Source organism: Toxorhynchites rutilus, chromosome 3 (genome assembly GCF_029784135.1).
Source record: "Toxorhynchites rutilus septentrionalis strain SRP chromosome 3, ASM2978413v1, whole genome shotgun sequence".
Taxonomy (NCBI): Eukaryota; Metazoa; Arthropoda; class Insecta; order Diptera; family Culicidae; genus Toxorhynchites; species Toxorhynchites rutilus.
Genome location: NC_073746.1, coordinates 320199013 through 320217233, shown reverse-complemented (window position 1 = coordinate 320217233; position 18221 = coordinate 320199013). Strand labels below are relative to the sequence as shown.

Genomic DNA, 18221 nt, shown 5'->3' with positions numbered 1-18221 from the left:
GTTGTTGTTGTTTGTTAATTTATAAACTTTGGTTACAGTCTCAAAAATGTCGGCTTGTTCCACATCAACGCGTTCGTCAGATTCATCGGATAATATCGCAAAGTCATTTGATAATCGGATGAGCGCGGGTTTGTCGGTCATCCTGATTGATTTCCCCGGCTCCAGCGTGAAGAAAACCCAGGGGACAGCGAAGAAGTAGAATGCATTCTTTCAAATTTCCAATACAAAACCCTCACTCGATAAATATCGATTGATGATGATGGTAACCATCATGTTTATTTCTGGCGATTTATATAATTTTTTTTTTCATCCAATTTCAGTAATAATTAAAACTAGCAGTATCTTCAATTTGTAGACGCTTGATAATTTGTAGCACAAAAAAAAACAATGAGTCAAATATGCACATCATTATTTTGAGTGACTGCGTGTTGTGTTGGTTGTGTACGACTTTTCAAATTGTTTATCTTCCTTGTAATAGTTGGAGGTTATTACGATCTCTTTTGCCCCTACTTATAGCATGAACGATTGCCTCTCCCTTGACTGAATTTTTGATGAAATAAAATCACAAATCGAGATTTGTATCACTATTTTTTTCGATTTTTTTCCTCTTCACAATCCGTTCTCACTATTTACAGTGACTATTGTTCGCATTGTTCCATTTAAATGCAAATCGTGTCTGCTTTTCATGTGAAAAGCCATCGGATTTATGTATTAAAAACATGATACGCGCCTGTGTAATGATATTTACATAGAGGAATTAGAAAAAATAACAATCAGCGCCGATTAACATTTTGCTATGAGTGTGTGTAATGGATTGTATTGGTTGGCTGGGGAAATTGATTTATCCATGAAATGGTGATAGTCCAAACATCAGTTTTTTTTTGTGGTTAGGGTAACACCTAGCTGAATTGTCTACTGTTATGTCTAATACTTTAAAGATTTGTGTACTCACTGGATCTAGAAGGGATTTTTGCTATGCAAAGATTCAGGTTTTAAGATTTTTTTTCTCTCGGTTAGAGTGTTACGAAACGAGAGAACGTTTTATCGTCGTTTGGTTACAGCATGTCGATCTTTCGCTAAATGTTATTTATGGATTCAATGAATGCAGCTCGACTTTGAAAATAACTAATGCCTGAAGAAGCTAAATCAGTCGGAGAGCTTTCTTGAAATTTAAAAAAAAAATATGACGTGGAAAAACGAGACCCCTAACTATTTGTGCGCCGTTCGAAACCGAAAGATGCCGTCTTCATCCAAATAGCTAATCCATTCGTAAACAATTGCGCTTTTTTTCTTGTTTGACGTCTCCGGACTACTGCAAGTAAAGTGGGCTTAGTTTGCCTTCAATCTAGGGTTCAATCATGTGATCCGTGTGATCCATTGTCAAGGGGATATTAAGGTCCCAGTTCATAATTCTGTTCCATGCAGAATTCTGCGTTGTATCCAAAATTGGGTTTGTAGCTGGCGAGATGTATACCGGTTTCCTGAACAACAAGAAAATTTCCTTTGCAGAATTTTTTTTCATTTTACTTCCAGCCTATTTTATTGAAAATCGCATATATTTCACTTGTTGCTTATGTATCAAACATAGCGTTCGGCAGTGGTGTAATGTAGGGGGAGCGGAGGAGGTGGTCCATAGCATGGGCGCGAGCGGCATGGGGTGGCATGACCATGACAAATATATTATATTAAAAAAAAAACATGATTTTGAATGAAGGTAACCGGTTATTACTTATGGTATTATTTAACAGTACAAGTTACTATGGAGCAGTCCATGTAATAGAATCTTTCTTGGTTTTTCTATGTTCATTATTTCGTCATACTACATTTTCAGTTCTGTCCTGGAGTGTAAATTCTAAGTCTCTGAAACGAGAGGGTTACGTTCGAAGTACAAGATTTTGAGTGTTGAGATCTCTTTACCGGAGAACGAAGTTTTATATTAACATTATTCGAAAGATAAGAAATCTACGAGAGATGTTTTTACTTATTAGCCGTAAAAACTTGTTTCAATAGCTCAAATCTGCTTCGAAAGCAATCTATTGAAATCATTAGAAATAGCGATAGATTCTTGAAATTTCATTTCATTCTCGATTGTTCTGCGGTTGATGCTTGATGCATGATGCTTCGGCTGGCCAACCTCTGTTCGTTTCTCTTTTGCTGCCGTGAAGAACGGACACGCACAATCGTTTGCTTGTGGATGCACTTAAGGGGTAAAATATAATTTCGCACACATTTGGGCAGTTATATTACGGAAAAGATATTTCGGATGTACGGAGAATTAAATAAAGTTGTCTTGAGGATTTGAGTGTCGAACGTCAAGTAGAGATCACAAGCGAAAGAACATTATGTTGTATTGGGTTGGGGAAAAAGAAATGTCGTATATTGTCAATATATGGCAACACTTAAACATATCTTGTGTTGTACTTATCGCATCGGGTCATACTATACGGCTATTTAAAGACGACAATCTGTGCTACAAGTGTCGTTTTGACAGTGTTGTGATTGTCCTTTTCAGTCTCAAGTTATAGCGCGCCAAAGATTGAGTCCACCAAGCAAGAAATTCGCCATATTTTACGTTTTTACTATCTGCGAGGTAAAACTGCGACGAAAACGACTTCTACATAACCTACATAAACTACATAAACTACACGAAAAAATTCGTGTAGTTTATGGACCCGATACTGTAACGATTCGCACAGCACAGCGTTGGTTTGATCGATTTCTTTCTGGTGTAGTAGCTGTCGAAGATACACCCCGTACTGGTAGGCTAATCGTCGTGGAAACCGATAAAATCGTTGAAATAAACCAAGTAGACCGGCATGTGAGCACTCGCTCGATTGGCCAGGAACTGGGTATAGACCATAAAACCGTTTGGAACCATTTGCAGAAGATTGGATTCCAAAAAAAGCTGGATGTATGGGTACCACACGAGTTGACGCAAAAAAACCTTTCAGGCCGAATCAACGCCTGCGATGCACTGCTGAAACGGAACGAACTCGACCCATTTTTGAAGAAGATGGTGACTGGTGATGAAAAGTGGATCACGTACAACAACCTAAAGCGAAAAAAGTCGTGGTCGAAGCGCGGTGAGCCGGCCCAAACCATCGCCAATCCGGTTTGACGGCAGGAAGGTTTTGCTGTGTGTTTGGTGGGATTGGAAGGGAATCATCCACTATGAGCTGCTCAAATAGACCCTCAACTCGGTTCTCTACTGTGAGCAGCTTGACCGTTTGAAGCAGGCGATTGACCAGAAGCGGCCAGAAATGATCAATAGGAATGGTGTTGTTTTCCACCAGGACAACGCTCGGCCTCACACATCTTTGATGATCCGCCAGAAGCTACGGGAGCTCGGATGGGATGTCCTATTGCACCCACAGTATAGTCCGGACCTGGCTTCAAATGATTATCATCTCTTCCGGTCCATGCAAAACGCTCTTGGTGATACTAAGTTGACCCCAAAAGAGGCTTGCGAAAACTGGCTGTCTGAGTTTTCTTTTGCAAATCAGGAGGGAGGATTTTATAAGGGGGCGATAATGAAGTTGCCTTCTAAATGGCAAGAAGTTTGCGAACAAAACGGCGCTTATTTGACTTAAATTGGATAATTTTAAGTATGTTAAATAAAGCGTCAAATTTCGATCAGAAATACGACATTTCTTTTTCCCCAACCCTATATATATTTGAATTGACCGCAAGACAATTCCAAGGAAAAACAAAATATCCATTCATCAATTTATTAAGAATTGAATTAGATGCAACTTCAAACAAATGATTACTAAGCCAATGGTAGTCCTACGTTAACCTTGCGGTTATATCACATATATAACCCACTCCAAGTTTTTTCGTTTTGGGTGGGAAAAGCTGCAGATTTGAATGACGGCATCTTTCAACCACTGGAAGCTCAGGGATTAGTTTTCATGAAGTCCCGTTCACAGGATATTGGCCGCCACGTCCAGGATCAAATGAAGGAGTTCAGGTTTTGTTGAGAAAGCAAAACAAAAAACACGTATCCATAGGGTTTGTAGACAACTTTTTGGGCTTATGAAGACAACATGATTTTGCTAAAAATCTACATCTAAATCGTTTTTAGCAGTTTCAACTGATCGCTGAGAAATGTTTCTGAGTCACACAGGTGTGTTGTTAAAAGATTGTCGCAAACTCGATGGAGTGCTCATTATGATGCTGTGAAACCAATTTATGGGCTGATCGTAGCCACTGGAGTATTGTGTGACTCAAATATTGGATCAAGTGCACGGTCCCTCCTACACCAGAATTTTATGATTTAATACTTCTGTGTTATCTGTACTTCTGATGCGTTGTACTACATGAAGTAGATCTAGCGCAGAGTATTTGCAAACCAAAGGGCCATCTCAGAGTATTGTTGTGATCAAACTCAATGAAATGGTTTTTTTTTGGCTGTTGAAAGAACAGTCTAGTCGAAACGGCCATTAAGAAGGTTTTATTGAAATCCAACGATTAAAAGTTTGCTACTAAAAGAATTTCTCATACGATGACCCAACCAGGCGAAAGACCTTCCGGAGCCGGTCCAACGATGGAAAAGGGAATAATGGAGTACATTGGACATTTTCATCGGTGAGTTGGGAAAAATATTATTGATATAAAGCCATAACTAATATTGAATCATTATTTTGAAAAAACTGTAAATCTGTATAAAAACCAAGAAAATCTGTAATCTGTATCTACAGATTCTTCGTTTCAAAAAGTCTGAAAAATCTGTATAAATGCAGATTATTCTGTAGATATGGTCCCCCTGCTACCACTTCTACTCCACTCCGACATGTATCTCTAAAGATTACAAACTAATTCCATTCTTACTTTTTGTATTAAACAGGTTTTAAACTTTGCCATTCATTCGCCTCTTAATCCTATCGCTGAAACTTCTCGGAGAACTCCTTGGCAGAAGAAGAATATAGCATCCAAAAGTGCACTCTGTGAAGATTATCGGAAAAAAATTAGCTTCATGAGAGTGGAAATGACTTGTTTTGCGTGTACACGGTACACACTTGATTCGATTTTCAGAGAGGGGTAAATTAGGATCACCAATTTGCTTGAACTCCTAAACTAAACACGATAAAACGTTCTCCATTTTCGCTCCAATTTTTTCATAGTAAATGCACTAGCCTGTTTCCTAGATAACATTTGACTGCTTCGTTCCGGCAAACCTTTTTATTACTGCTCTCCTTAGGGTACGGTACATTACAGTATTTTTTCTTTTTATTCGTTTTAATCTGTCTCAAAATTTTACGTTAACAATGAATGGTAGGAATGCTTACAAGTTCGCATTTTACTTCCGTTCTCTCGTCTGGTTACGCAACCCCGTGTTCTTGGTAGAATACTAATCTAGGCAGACTTCTGGGGGCTGAACAGTGTTCTGTTATTTCCTATCTCGTTTCGCTGTCCTTAAAAGCATTCGCCGAGTTACAACCTGGGTATATATTTTATATAAAGATTTCCTTTCTTCCATCTAGCTTTCGTTCTTGCCCATGCCCACTGAAAAAGATTCACAGATTCTAGTTCGAATCACTTTTGTGGTAATCTGTTCCAAAAAAAACCTACATCGAAACGTTTGACCGAAAAACACACTTTCCAATTACAAACGTAAAATTAACATTCGTTTCTGTTCGTAACAAAACAATGAGAACTGCTAAATTCAAGATTACCATTTGCGTTTCAATTGAAGGGAGAGTAAAAAAAATATTCGTATTGTTGTAAGTAATAGATAAATATACCAAACACACATGCACACATACGATCCTAGGGTTTACTTACGCACACACTAACGTCCCACGTACGCCTCATCCACATTCGAACAACAGTGTGTTTGGTCCTAAGATCACATTTACATCAACGCTCAAGCGTTTGTTTGTTGGCTCCGCTGGTCGCTTCAAAAGCCGGGGGATTACAAAATAAAAACTGAAACAGTACGGTATTATTCTAATGTCTGTTCCGTGTAGATCGCCGGAGAACCCTGGGTTCTTTCAACGGTGCGGTCGTTGATTGCAGTTTGGCTTTTTTAGCCCGTGGCTGTCCCTTATTAGTGGAGTTCTCTTTCGCCGTTGAGGTGGATGGCACCGGCGTGAGTGGCGTTTCCGGTTCGGGCAACGACGTCGTTCTTCGCTTTCGTGAGGGTTTCTCGGAAGGCATCCTACAGCTGGACTGTTGGGGTTCAACCTTAATGCTGTTGCTAGCCTGGACGAGTGCCACAGTCTTCCGTCGAAGTGAGTACGGATTAGCTTGACTTCTAGGCGGGGGGACTTCTTTCGGGACAGATTGTACGTTCAAGGAAATAGCACCCCTTGTGCGATTCAGTTTCTTCTGAAGTCTTTGTGCGAATTCGAAATCTCTACGTTCCTGTTCGATCATCGCTTGCCTCCGTTGCTGATCGCTAACGATCAGCTTCTTCAGTCGGCTCGATCCTTTTCTGGAACTTAGCCGTGTAGTTTTAGTCGATCTAGTAGCTTTGTCAGGTATCGCTTCCGGATTCGCCTCCTTCTTCGGACTCTTTTTCGCCTTCGCATTGGGTTGGGGTGAAAATTTGAGCTTTCGCTTGCCCCGAATCGTCCCCGTAAGTGGTTTCTTAATTGATTTTCGTTGGCTTGTTTTGGTTTTCCTCGACTTCAAAGGTGTTGATCCGGTTTCAGATTGTTTTGGCAATCTATCACCTGTTGTCAGCTTATCAGTCGAGGATATCAAGAGATTGATGTTGACTACGGAGAAAGCCGAACGACGTGGAGACGATGGGTCGATTGGTTTGAATGGGGTCTTACTTGGACCAGGACTTACAACGATTGAAGCCATTGGCGTTAGACCGGTAGCCTCCGGTCGCATGGAAGGAACACGTACAATTGCTTTAGGTGAAAAGCTGTAATTGAGCAGATTCATTTACGTTATATAATGACAGAAAATCTTTTATGTGTTTGTCTATACTCACCAACTTTTAGGAGTAGTTGCGAGGATCGGTTTGAAATGGTTCAGCTCCGATCGCAAGCTATCTCCATCATCCCCGTCATCTTCGTCTTCCCCAGCTTGACTAGAGGTTCTTCGATGTAGTTTGGTTGGTTTGACACACAGTTCACTCTTGTTCAGATCAGCCATTGTGAAACTTTTCTTTCCTCCACCGGACGCAATCTTGTTCGAGAGAGAATTTGTTTGGGGTTTCTGTTTGGTCACATCGCTACCGCGACCATTTTGCTGTGCGACTGATTTGATCAAACTGTAACGACTCGAAGCGGACGAGATACACGAGGAAGATGCCGCCGAGGCAGACGACGTAGACGAAATGGAAATAATGCTAGAAAGAAATACCATTATTAGGTGTGAATATTGTCAACTACAACTCTGGCGGCCAACAAACCTTCCATTGGACACTGACTTGGAAGTATCCGGACGACTAGCGTTAACATTGCTACTGCTACTAACCACAGTCGATGACGGCGGCTTATGCTGCTGATTGCCCTTTTGATTGTTAGCGGTGGAACTTTTCTTGATGGTAGTCGGTGGTTGGAAGGTAGAGGAGCCCGATGGTCCGGCCTCTTCGTCATCTTCATCGATCTCGTGCGCTTCATCATTATTCTGCTGCTGCGAGGCTTCCGGTTTCTTTTCCAACTCGGGCGTACTCGTGGAAGATGAAATGGACAAATGGTCGCTGCTGTCCACGAGATCGATAATACCCTCCTGCTTGTACAGATTTATGATGTACTTCTCAGAGGCGGCCAGTTCCTTCTTCTTCTCCTCGATCAACTCTTTGCGATACCGTTGAAGTTCGCTTTCATACTCTTTGCGAATTTCGCCTGGTTCACTCAAGTGGATGACAGTTCCGGCTTCTGTTGGTAAATAAGAGGCGTCAAAGACTTGTTACTCATAAGCTCAGATTTTACTTGATATTTTGTTTGAAATTAATTGTACGTTTGTGAAAATAGTCCCATGAATAACCCTCTACAGCCTAATCCCGCCTTTAGGCGGGCTTCGCGGATTTTTTTTAATTATTCAGACATTATTTTCAATGTTCACCCACACTAGCATGCCTTCAAAATACTTTAATCTATCATACAAACAAATTGGTTTTATGTTGGCTAATTTCTGCTAGGAGTATTTCATGTCGAAAGTCGGAAATTCGAGATAAAAAGGAAAAAAAAATTATTCGATTTCGGTCGCGCAATCCAAACGAAAAACAAACACACTTTTAGAACATTTTATTGGTGAAAAAAATGGTCGGTAAGTTTATTTTCATGAGTATTTTACATCCAACATCAAGTTTTGTTATTATGGTAAAAACATAACCCGCCTTGAGGCGGTGTTGGGCAGTTGAGCGAAAAATAATCAGACTCCTGCTGAAGTGTACTCTACTAAAAATTAACATCGGATACATCTGTTTTGCAGAAATTGAATCTATTTTTGTGTTTTTTATAGGTTTGATTTCCAGCACGGTATGGGGACATGACGAAGTAGATCCTGAAGACGGCTTCGGGAACGATGGTGAATACTGCAACGACCAGAAAATTGAAGAACAAAAAAAAACGATAGATAAAAAGCAGTCAGATGTGTCAGGCCTACTTGTAGGACCCGGAAAGTTCACTGGATTCGCAGATAAAACTGATCTGTAGTCTGCTAAACAAAAAAAAACATAAAAAAATCAGATTGTTTTTGGAATCCTCATTTAAATATTCGTTTACCGAATTTTCGGACTGAGGTTACGAAGTCCTATCAAGCCCAGACGTTTTGCAAAACTCCCGATCGCCCACGTATGATCACTACAAAGAAACCATCCACTTCGAAGCGAACGTATGTTCCACCCTTTGATGTCAGGCTAATAGAATGGATCATTTCCCAGATACTCCGGAAAGAGGACTTGCAAAAACCCGAGACACACATCGGAAACGCTAGTCATATTCCTTAAATGCGTCTTCAATTTACACGTGCAGAAAAACCAGAATTGTTTTTATGCTTTCCATCATAAGGAATAACTACTACGAGCAGTTCAAAAGAAAAATGATTTGTTTCGACCAGATGCACAACTCCGCCTTAAGGCGGATTACTGGTTTTGTGGTATATATAAAAAATCCGTGACCTAAAAAAATTGCCGTTGTTTTCCGATTTTCTCATCAGAAATACGATCTACTATAACTTTTTCACGTGAATAAAAAATTTGGGTTTAGAGTCATTATCATTTAACAACGCTTCGATCGCAATTGCGTAATTTTCATTCCTGAAAATGTCATATAGTAGAACTGAACTGGGATTTAACTCAAAAACACTGGGCTGTACAAAAATAGAGATAGGCAAATAAGGAATCTGACGAATCAGCGTACACTGAAAATAATTTTCATATAGATTTTTTTTGGCTTAATTTATGTGCAGCACATAATTATGCCCGAATGATGCTAATTGATGTCCACTAAATTCAATAACAAGGTAAATTATTTTTATATGCGATGCTATGAAATATAAATGGTTTCTATTTACAACTAAATCACAAAATAACAAATTATTTTATTAAACGGTTTTTTTTTAGCTTGAACTATTCGTATGTATGTTTGTATGTCTGTAGGGTTGTCCCAAATTAGTAGAAATTTGACCAAAAGGAACTGACCGAATTTATAAAATATCTTTATCTCTGCTGTCATTTAAAAACTGCTTATCTTGAAAAATCAAATTTAGCCGCCGCTACAAAATAGCTGATTCCATATCATCTCAAAAAAAAAGGTTGAGATATGTGTATCAAACGAACGAACTGGACTTGGAGAACACATTATGTATTTTCTGCAATACACTCAATATCGGTATCAAATGAAATTTTTTGACTGATGGAATACAGTACAATGGTTTTATTGTAGAGAAATATTCTAATGAAACAAATAATGTACTAAAAACTAGAAAATAAAATAAGTAAAACAACTTTTTAAGTTAAACGGTTTAATTGTGATTAAACATAATAATGTACTAAAAGCTAGAAAATAATTAGGCAAGTAGCATTTAGCAGTTATCATACCTCTCCTTTATTAATCTAGGGTATTGATAAGACTAAAATAAAATCGTGGGGCACGTTGGATTTTCATTATCCACAATTAGCGAATTCAGCATCTGTCCCACGATTTTATTTCAATCTTATCAATGCCCTAGGATTGAGAAGGGAGGTATGGAGAAGTATGATAACTGCTAACTGCTACTTGCCTAATTATTTTCTAGCTATTAGTACATTATTATGTTTAATCACAATTAAACCGTTCAACTTAAAAAGTTCTATTTTACTTATTTTATTCGGAGGTAACTTCACTTCAAGCTCTTTATTTTAGTCATATTTAACCATAAACCTTTATCAGCTGGTGGTTACAGTGCATCGACTCTCGGGGTCATAACAAAAACGACAAACAAAGGATTTATCCGAAACCACACTGGTTGTAGATGTCGATGAAATCTTATAGCGGATTTTCACATGGTATCAAGATCGCCCGCTCTCTACAGTCTCGTAACCAGATTGATGCTGTTTATACAGATTTTTCAGCCGCGTTCGACAAAATCAATCACGATATCGTTGTCGCCAAACTCCAGCGTATAGGTTTCCATAGTTTTCTTTTGAACTGGTTACACTCATATCTGACTGATCGTGTGCTGTCAGTGAAAATCGGCGATACCGTTCCATCTCCTTTTCGGGTGACTTCGGGCGTACCTCAAGGAAGTCATCTCGGTCCTTATATATTCCTGCTTTACCTCAATGATATTGATCTTTATCTTAAGTGTTCCAAACTTGCATATGCGGACGATTTTAAATTGTTCTACACTGTGAATAGTGTCGATGATGCGATATTCCTACAGCAACAACTCGATATTTTCTCTGATTGGTGCGGAACCAATAGAATGGTTTTGAATCCAGCAAAGTGTTCATTCATATCGTTCACGCGGAAACGATCGCCTGTCACATTTTCGTATAAAATACGCAATATCTCTTTGAAACGTGTTGTGACTATCAAAGTTCTTGGTATCGTCTTAGACTCAAAGCTAACGTTCAGCGACCATATCTCATACATCATCACCAAGGCAACTAGGATGTTAGGTTTAATTTTTCGCATCACAAAGCAATTCAAAGACCCACATTGTATCAAAGTTCTTTATTGTGCATTAGTGCGCTCTCATCTTGAATATGCGTGCATAGTATGGTCTCCCTACTATCAAAATAGTGTCCAGCGAATTGAGATGATCCAGCGGAAATTCGTCCGTTTCGCCCTACGCAACTTGCCCTGGAGAGATCCTTCGAATTCACCCAGCTATGAGGATCGTTGTAAATTGATCGAACTCGATTTGTTGAGCTTACGTAGAGATGTAGCGAAGGCAACATTTATATCCGATCTAATTTCCTCGAAAATCGATTGTGCTGATCTTCTTCAGCCGATCGATTTCAATATACGCCCTCGTAAGGCGTCGTGCACAAATGATGTAACGCTAAAAATCCGGATTTTGGACCCCCTCCCCCCCCTACGTAACGCAATTTCCTAACTCTAATACACAGAAAGTAACGCAACCTCGACCCCCCTCCCCCCCTTATCACGTTACGTAATTTGTGCACGACGCCTAACCTGCGTTCACATACATTTCCCTGTCTTCCTTACTCTCGCACAAACTACGGTTACAACGAACCCGTATCGAATATGTCTCGTGTATTTAACCGCTGCTACTTATCTTATGGCTTTCACTTATCTCGCGCAAATTTAAGGAAGGCATTCCTGACCGCTCTTTCCAGTTAGGCATAATTTTAAGTAAATTAAGTATTTTAAGTTATTACTTTATTAGGTATCATTAGGGCACTCATGTTCAGGTCTGTTGATAGTAAGAAAAAAGAAAAAAAGAAAAAAAAATAAGATACCGTTAGTTTACTTAAGCCTCAGCTTCAGTAAGGTTTAGCTGCCTTAGCGTATGATTAATTCCTTTGGTATGTACCAGCTGAAATCTCTACTGGAAAACTCTGTCACAGGAAAATCACTCATGGAAAGAAGTAACACGGGAGAATTCACCAACCCAAGGACAGAAAGAGCTTGTAGGCATAATAGCGGAATATCATCTGAGTCTTGGAATCAATACCACGGAAAATCTATTGGACGACTACGTCTCATAAATTGTTAATTTTTTTCAAAACAAGAAAAACTTATACTAGTATAAAATGAATATTATTATCAATCTAAGGTTAGTCTTATGGAAGCAATAGAATTTCTCCTAGAATTTATTTAAGTTGTAGGTGAACAATGAATTGTTGGCGATTAAATGATCATTTTGAAGCCATCTCAAAGATAAACATCATAAACATAATAAGATTGAGCGATATTGATGGGCATCCAATATATGTTGACAATATCATGAACAAACTTTTGTTCCGAAATACTAATGAGTTCTCATCAATGGAAATGAAGATGATTAGGTGCTACTAATTATTGTAAGAGTAATATGTTATCAAGTTCAATAATAAATTTATCATGCCATGCATTTTTGTTTCCCTCTCGAATAACACAAGTAGGGAATAAGAATGTTTCACTGTTTTTACTTATTGTACACAATGTTCATATAATTCCTGACGATAATATGTAAAAACATTGCTGAAATTGACTTTTTATTCTTCTTTTTTAGGCTTTTAGTTAGAGGGGTTAAATTTTCCCTATTTTAATTATATAAAGTAAAAAGAATCCATTTTGAGTACAGTAAAATCTGTTTTTGTGCGGTTTTTTTTGTGCAGCAGCAACACGTTTCGATATGCAACTAAAAGCATAAAACAGCCACGCGCAACCGAAAAGGCAAAGTGTCCCATCGCAAAACAGGGAAACAAAAGGAAATTGAACGGTGAATGACGTGGATTTGAGTTATTTTCTTGGGGGAAGCTTTTTTTATGCGGTCCCTATCTACCGCACAAAAAAAGTTTTTTTCAAAATGTGTACCGAACGCGATTTTTTAAAGCTGCTGGTGAAGTTTTGCACGATTTTTTTATGCGACTTTTTTTTGTGCGGTCCCTATCCCCCGCACAAAAAAAGGTTTGCCTGTACATTTCAAAAATGAATCCATTATTATATGCAACCGCACATAAAATTTGATTCCATGTGCAAGATTAATCTAATGTAGGGTAACACGGGGTGAGTTGGACATACGGGGTGATTTGGACCACCCCTTTATCTCAAAAAAGTACGGCTCAATTTGGTTTTTTTCTAATGTTATCTCATTCTATTGTTGAACCGTATGTACCTAACGTAAAAAAAATTTGGTAAAATTCGACAGGTGGAAGGAAACGGGTAGCATGAACACAACAAGCACTTTGATTGTCAAAAAATGTGCGTTTTCCGATCGTGGCTTTAGGGTTTTCCCCGTTGATTAAACAAACTTTTCGTGTATTGTGCAGTAATGTTCTGTTCGTCTACAGAAGAGGAACAATTTGATGTAGCGAAACTGTCAGTTGGATAACAATAAATGGAATTAATTGCATTCTATTTTTTGCATGTTGTGTGGGGTGACATGGACACGTTTTTGTGGGTTTCAGGTTTGAGGTTTTTCTTTGGTCTAATTGATTCCAGATGCCGCTGAATTACAAAAAAGGATGGGCAGATAACGTTGGAAGAACGGAGAGCTTGAAACAGCAACGCATGCCATCAAGAACGGATTTTCTTCGACCATGCATCGAAAGTGTTTGAAAATGCTCGAAAACAGTGAAAAGATCCATGCAGAATTCGAGATGGTCTCAATCCTATCTTTCTGGTCTGGAGACCAAGACACCTGGTATCGATCCCAGAACACTGTTACTGATTGTAACATTATTCCAAAATACTTTACATAAACATAAGTATGTTTTTTTCGATGAAACACACACTGGACCAAATCACCCCGCATCAAATTTTAATGTCCAAAAATCATCTCTTTTATTTCATGATATATTTGTTAATTTCATGCTTAATATAATGATTAAACATTATTGATTGAGAGAAAACAAGGGTAGCTCAGTATGCAATGTGACATTTTTTTTTATTTTGACCGTGGTTTGGAAATACAGGTCGGACTCGATTATCCGGAATTTTATACTCGATTATCCGGAATTTTATACTCGATTATCCGGAGTATTTTATTTTTGATTTTCGGAAATTTTGAATAATTTGTATAATAATTCTATATTGAATAGCTAATATGGGTATCAAATGAAAGGACTTGACTAGTAGAACACAGTTATTTATGAGAAATGCAAATCCAAGATGGCGGCCACTACAAAATGGCGGATTTCACATTTTCTCAGAACCCCATCAATATGGGTATCAAACGAAAGGGCTTGACTAGTAGAACACAGTTATTTATGAAAAATGAAAATCCAAAATGGCCGCCATCGCAAGATGGCGCCATACAGAGAAACTTCGATGTAACGTACCCTCGTTATAACATACCCTTGATATAACGTCACTCGATATAACGTACACATTTCCAAAGTGCAAAGGAAATTTTCTTTCAATATTGTTTTTCTGATAGAACAATGAATTATCTGTATTGTGATGCTAAAACAAGTTTTGTACCTTCAATCAATCCCGAAATACAGCTGGTTTTGTGATTTCGGATTCTAAATGAATCATGCTTTAATCAACAGTACGAAGGGAAACATCATGAAAAAGGCTGGCTTCGTCTTCTAATTGAAGTTATTCATTAACTGTACTAAAACAGCAACACAATAATGTATTATAGACTTCGTTTGTGAGTACTTTATTATGCTTCGATATAACGTACAATTCGATACAACGTACGATTTTGAATGTGAAATGTACGTTATATCGAAGTTTACCTGTATATATTTTTTTCACAACCCCATCAATATGGGTATCAAATGAAAGGGTTTGACTAGTAGAATGCAGTTATTTGTGAAAATTGCAAATCCAAGATGGCGGCCACTACAAAATGACGGATTACATATTTTCTCAGAACCCCATCAATATGGGTATCAAACGAAAGGGCTTGACTAGTAGAAAACAGTTATTTATGAAAAATGCCCAAAAATGTATCAAAAGAAAGTTCTCGAACATAGCAGATAATGAAAAATCCAATTTCAAGATGACCGCAGTCCCCAAACAACTAATTACTTTTTGAATGATTTCATTCAGCTTGACCTGTTGCTATGTTTGTTGGGTTGTCCCACATTAATAGAAGATTGACCCCGTTCCTGTTGAATGATTGATGTGAAATTTGGAACATACGTTTAATTCTACTGTCATTATAAAACTGCGTATTCCATGATCTTGAAAAATTCAATTTGGCCGCCGCAAAAAATGGCTGAATGGTTTGATTTGGAGAATACACTACACTATGAACACTATGAATAAATTCGAAGAGGTCGCCGCCATAGAATGGTCAACTATGTATTTTTTGCAATCCCCTCAATATTGGTATTAAATGAAATGATTTGACTAATAGAATACAGTACAGGTCGGACTCGATTACATACAGACTCGATTATATACAATTTTGGACTCGATTATATTCAGTTTGGAATTTTTTTTTTTATATTTTACGTATGACTTATTTCATGAAGAAATGTAATCTTTAAACGTTGAGGTGAAGTTTAAGTGGCTATAACATGTACAGTGGGTTAGCTTGAATTGCACCAGGAATTGTTTATATCGATATTGCAGCCAAATTAGGAAGGTCAAAGAACAAATTGTGTAACGGTCAAAGAACTTCATTTCAATTGATAGAAACAATCTAGTTTAATATAAATTTTTAGGATAAAATTAACAATAACACATCAAAAATTATTAACTTTTAAGTGTTTCACTTCCAACATGTAAAAAAATTCACTAATTTAGTTGTTCCACTACTATATCCTGTATTAAATTTTCTCATCTTTCAAATGAAAGTATCAGAATCGTCTTCCGTAGCGTACTTTTTAATGTAGAGCCAGTATGAAGCAACAGAGTCCGAAACAAAATAAAAAAAGTTCTGTAACTCTGTCATTGTTGAAATTCGAACATATGCGTAGGAGGATTTTTTTCATCAAATATGATCGTCTATCACATCCTGAGAGAATCTGGAAAAATATGTTTTTTTTCATGTGAGAAAGGTGTTTTCTGACTTCAAGGGGATGAATCAAAAATCAAATTCCTCTTTTATTTTCAAAAAACGAAAAATACATGCAAAAAAACAAATAAAGAAAAACTAATTGTTTTGACTCGATTATCCGGAGTGAAAAAAAAAATCAATACTCCGGATAATCGAGTCCGACCTGTATTAGGCGATTTGCTTAGGTGGTCCAAATTCCCCCCTTTTCCCCTATATGCGCGGCTAGATTGCAAAAATATATGTGTCGTACAGATAAATCTGATATGAAAATTTTTCTCGGTGTACCATATCGTACAGTTGCAACTCATATCGTACCGAGTACCCGCTGATTATGAATATCATATAACAGCATGTAGTAGATATTTGTCGTTGAAAACGACGGATGAAAGTGATATTTCAATAAGTCATTTTCACTACCATAAAAACGAACGAACTTTCATTATTTTTATGATACCATATTGATATTTCTAAGGCTCTCAGTGTCGGTAAAGCATTTCACCGAAAATGTTACTGTTCGAGAACTAAGAATACGACTGCTCCTGCACCACATCAATAATAGAAATAAGCGGTCAGTTTTGATCAATAGGAGATAAAAATTGTGTTTCATTCAGGTCGAGTTCCAATCTGTCAATTTTGTCGGTTTATTCTGACATACTTTATTCCGTTTTATTGAATTGTATGTTGTTTTGAGATTTGCATGCATATATTTATATCTATGAAATTGCACTATCAGTTTTGTGTACATGAAATTCTGTGTGATGTGTAATAAGTCTTTATCATACTGTTTTGCTTCTAACAGAATCTAACTTTTCGGTCTCATTCACATTCCGAAGATTTCCACAACTTTCGGTCTGAATTCTTTCACTATCACACAACGAAAGCAACTTCAATCTGTTAATCAGTTTTTTTTTTCTTTTTGTTTACGAACGAACGCACAATATATTTGTATACAATTATCTCTCACATCGTCGTGCAAAGTATAGTCATGTCACAATTTAAATCAATATTCATTTTGTGTGGCTATATAGCCCCATTTCCCCCAGAGTTAAGCTATGATTGTAAGAACCTGTTGTTTCACCTAAAGAGACTGAAACTGATGATTGTTCTTCTCTGCGAACGAAAACGAAATAAAACACATTTTCATCAAATAATTTGACATTGCATAACTATCATCCAGCACTATGTTTTAAGAAAAAATAGACAAAACACAAGTGCTTATTTCGATAAACATCCGTCCCACACTCTGTACTCAAAATTGTGTTTTTAATTATCAGTACCCGAGACAAATCAATACACCCAACTTACGTGGTACGAAGCAGCTTGCAGCACTTCCGTTCCCATTGCAGCGGGTCCCGTCCTCCTCCAAATAGTCCCTAAACTGGTTCTGTATCGCACTCCACAGCTGCTCGTGGACCAGCTTGTTGACCCGGGATGCGTTGCGATACCACGTACCGAATCGCTTCCGACAGCAGGGGCAGTTCAGGTTGTTCTTCTCGATCGTACCGCTCAGACAGTTGCGACAGAAGCGATGCTGACACGGTAGGAAAACCGGTTCCACTAGCACAGATTGACACACGGTGCACAGAATGTCATCAAGCTGCAGATTTTCGAAGTTTAGCTGTGATGAACCGTGGCCAACACCTCTGGCACTGGCGGCGGCTCCGGCCGCAGATCCGGTCGCCAGATGGGGATTTGTACTTGCCGATGGATAGTTCAGCAGCTTAGAAGACATTCCCGTATGACGACACAAACGAAATCAACACACAAAAACAATCTTCTCGTTTTTCACCTTTGCTTCGCGAACACTTCCCTGCCTGGAACGAAGAGGGAATGCCGGCAGGAACAAATTTTTCTCAAGGACTTTTCGCCACTTCTAGTTTGGTTGATAGGCTTGCAGCGAGTAAATGCAAGAATATCCCATTTCAACGTAGTAAACCGGTACGCTTGGTTGCGTTTTTATAACTTTGCACATTAATTTTACCAATGATCAATACACGCATGAATTATGTGAGCTGAAACAGGACAGAATCCAGCTTCATTCAACACTACACACGAAAAATGGCAGCTTTTACGCGAACAAAAGTTAGTTTTTTTGTACCCTTCCGTGCTTCGCAGTTTGGGCTGTTTGGCGTTTTGTCTTCTCCCTC

The 18221-nt window shown here is 38.2% G+C and overlaps 2 protein-coding genes across 3 annotated transcripts in view; one reads left to right on the top strand and one right to left on the bottom strand.

Moving 5' to 3' along the window:
* LOC129775298 (coiled-coil domain-containing protein 39) overlaps window positions 1-605 on the top strand; it is a 17762-nt gene extending 17157 nt beyond the window's left edge. For both annotated transcript variants that reach the window (XM_055779866.1, XM_055779867.1), the window contains exon 3: window positions 39-605. In XM_055779866.1, the coding sequence (XP_055635841.1) occupies window positions 39-199 (161 nt within the window). In that variant the 3' untranslated portion in view covers window positions 200-605. The remainder of the gene's footprint in view (window positions 1-38) is intronic.
* LOC129775299 (E3 ubiquitin-protein ligase RNF168-like) lies at window positions 245-18221 on the bottom strand. The gene is made up of 4 exons (XM_055779868.1): window positions 17380-18221; window positions 7370-7838; window positions 6947-7306; window positions 245-6877 (listed from the first exon to the last, which is right to left on the bottom strand). The coding sequence occupies exons 1-4, from the start codon at window positions 17804-17806 to the stop codon at window positions 5950-5952; spliced, it is 2184 nt and encodes a 727-aa protein (XP_055635843.1). The 5' UTR covers window positions 17807-18221; the 3' UTR covers window positions 245-5949.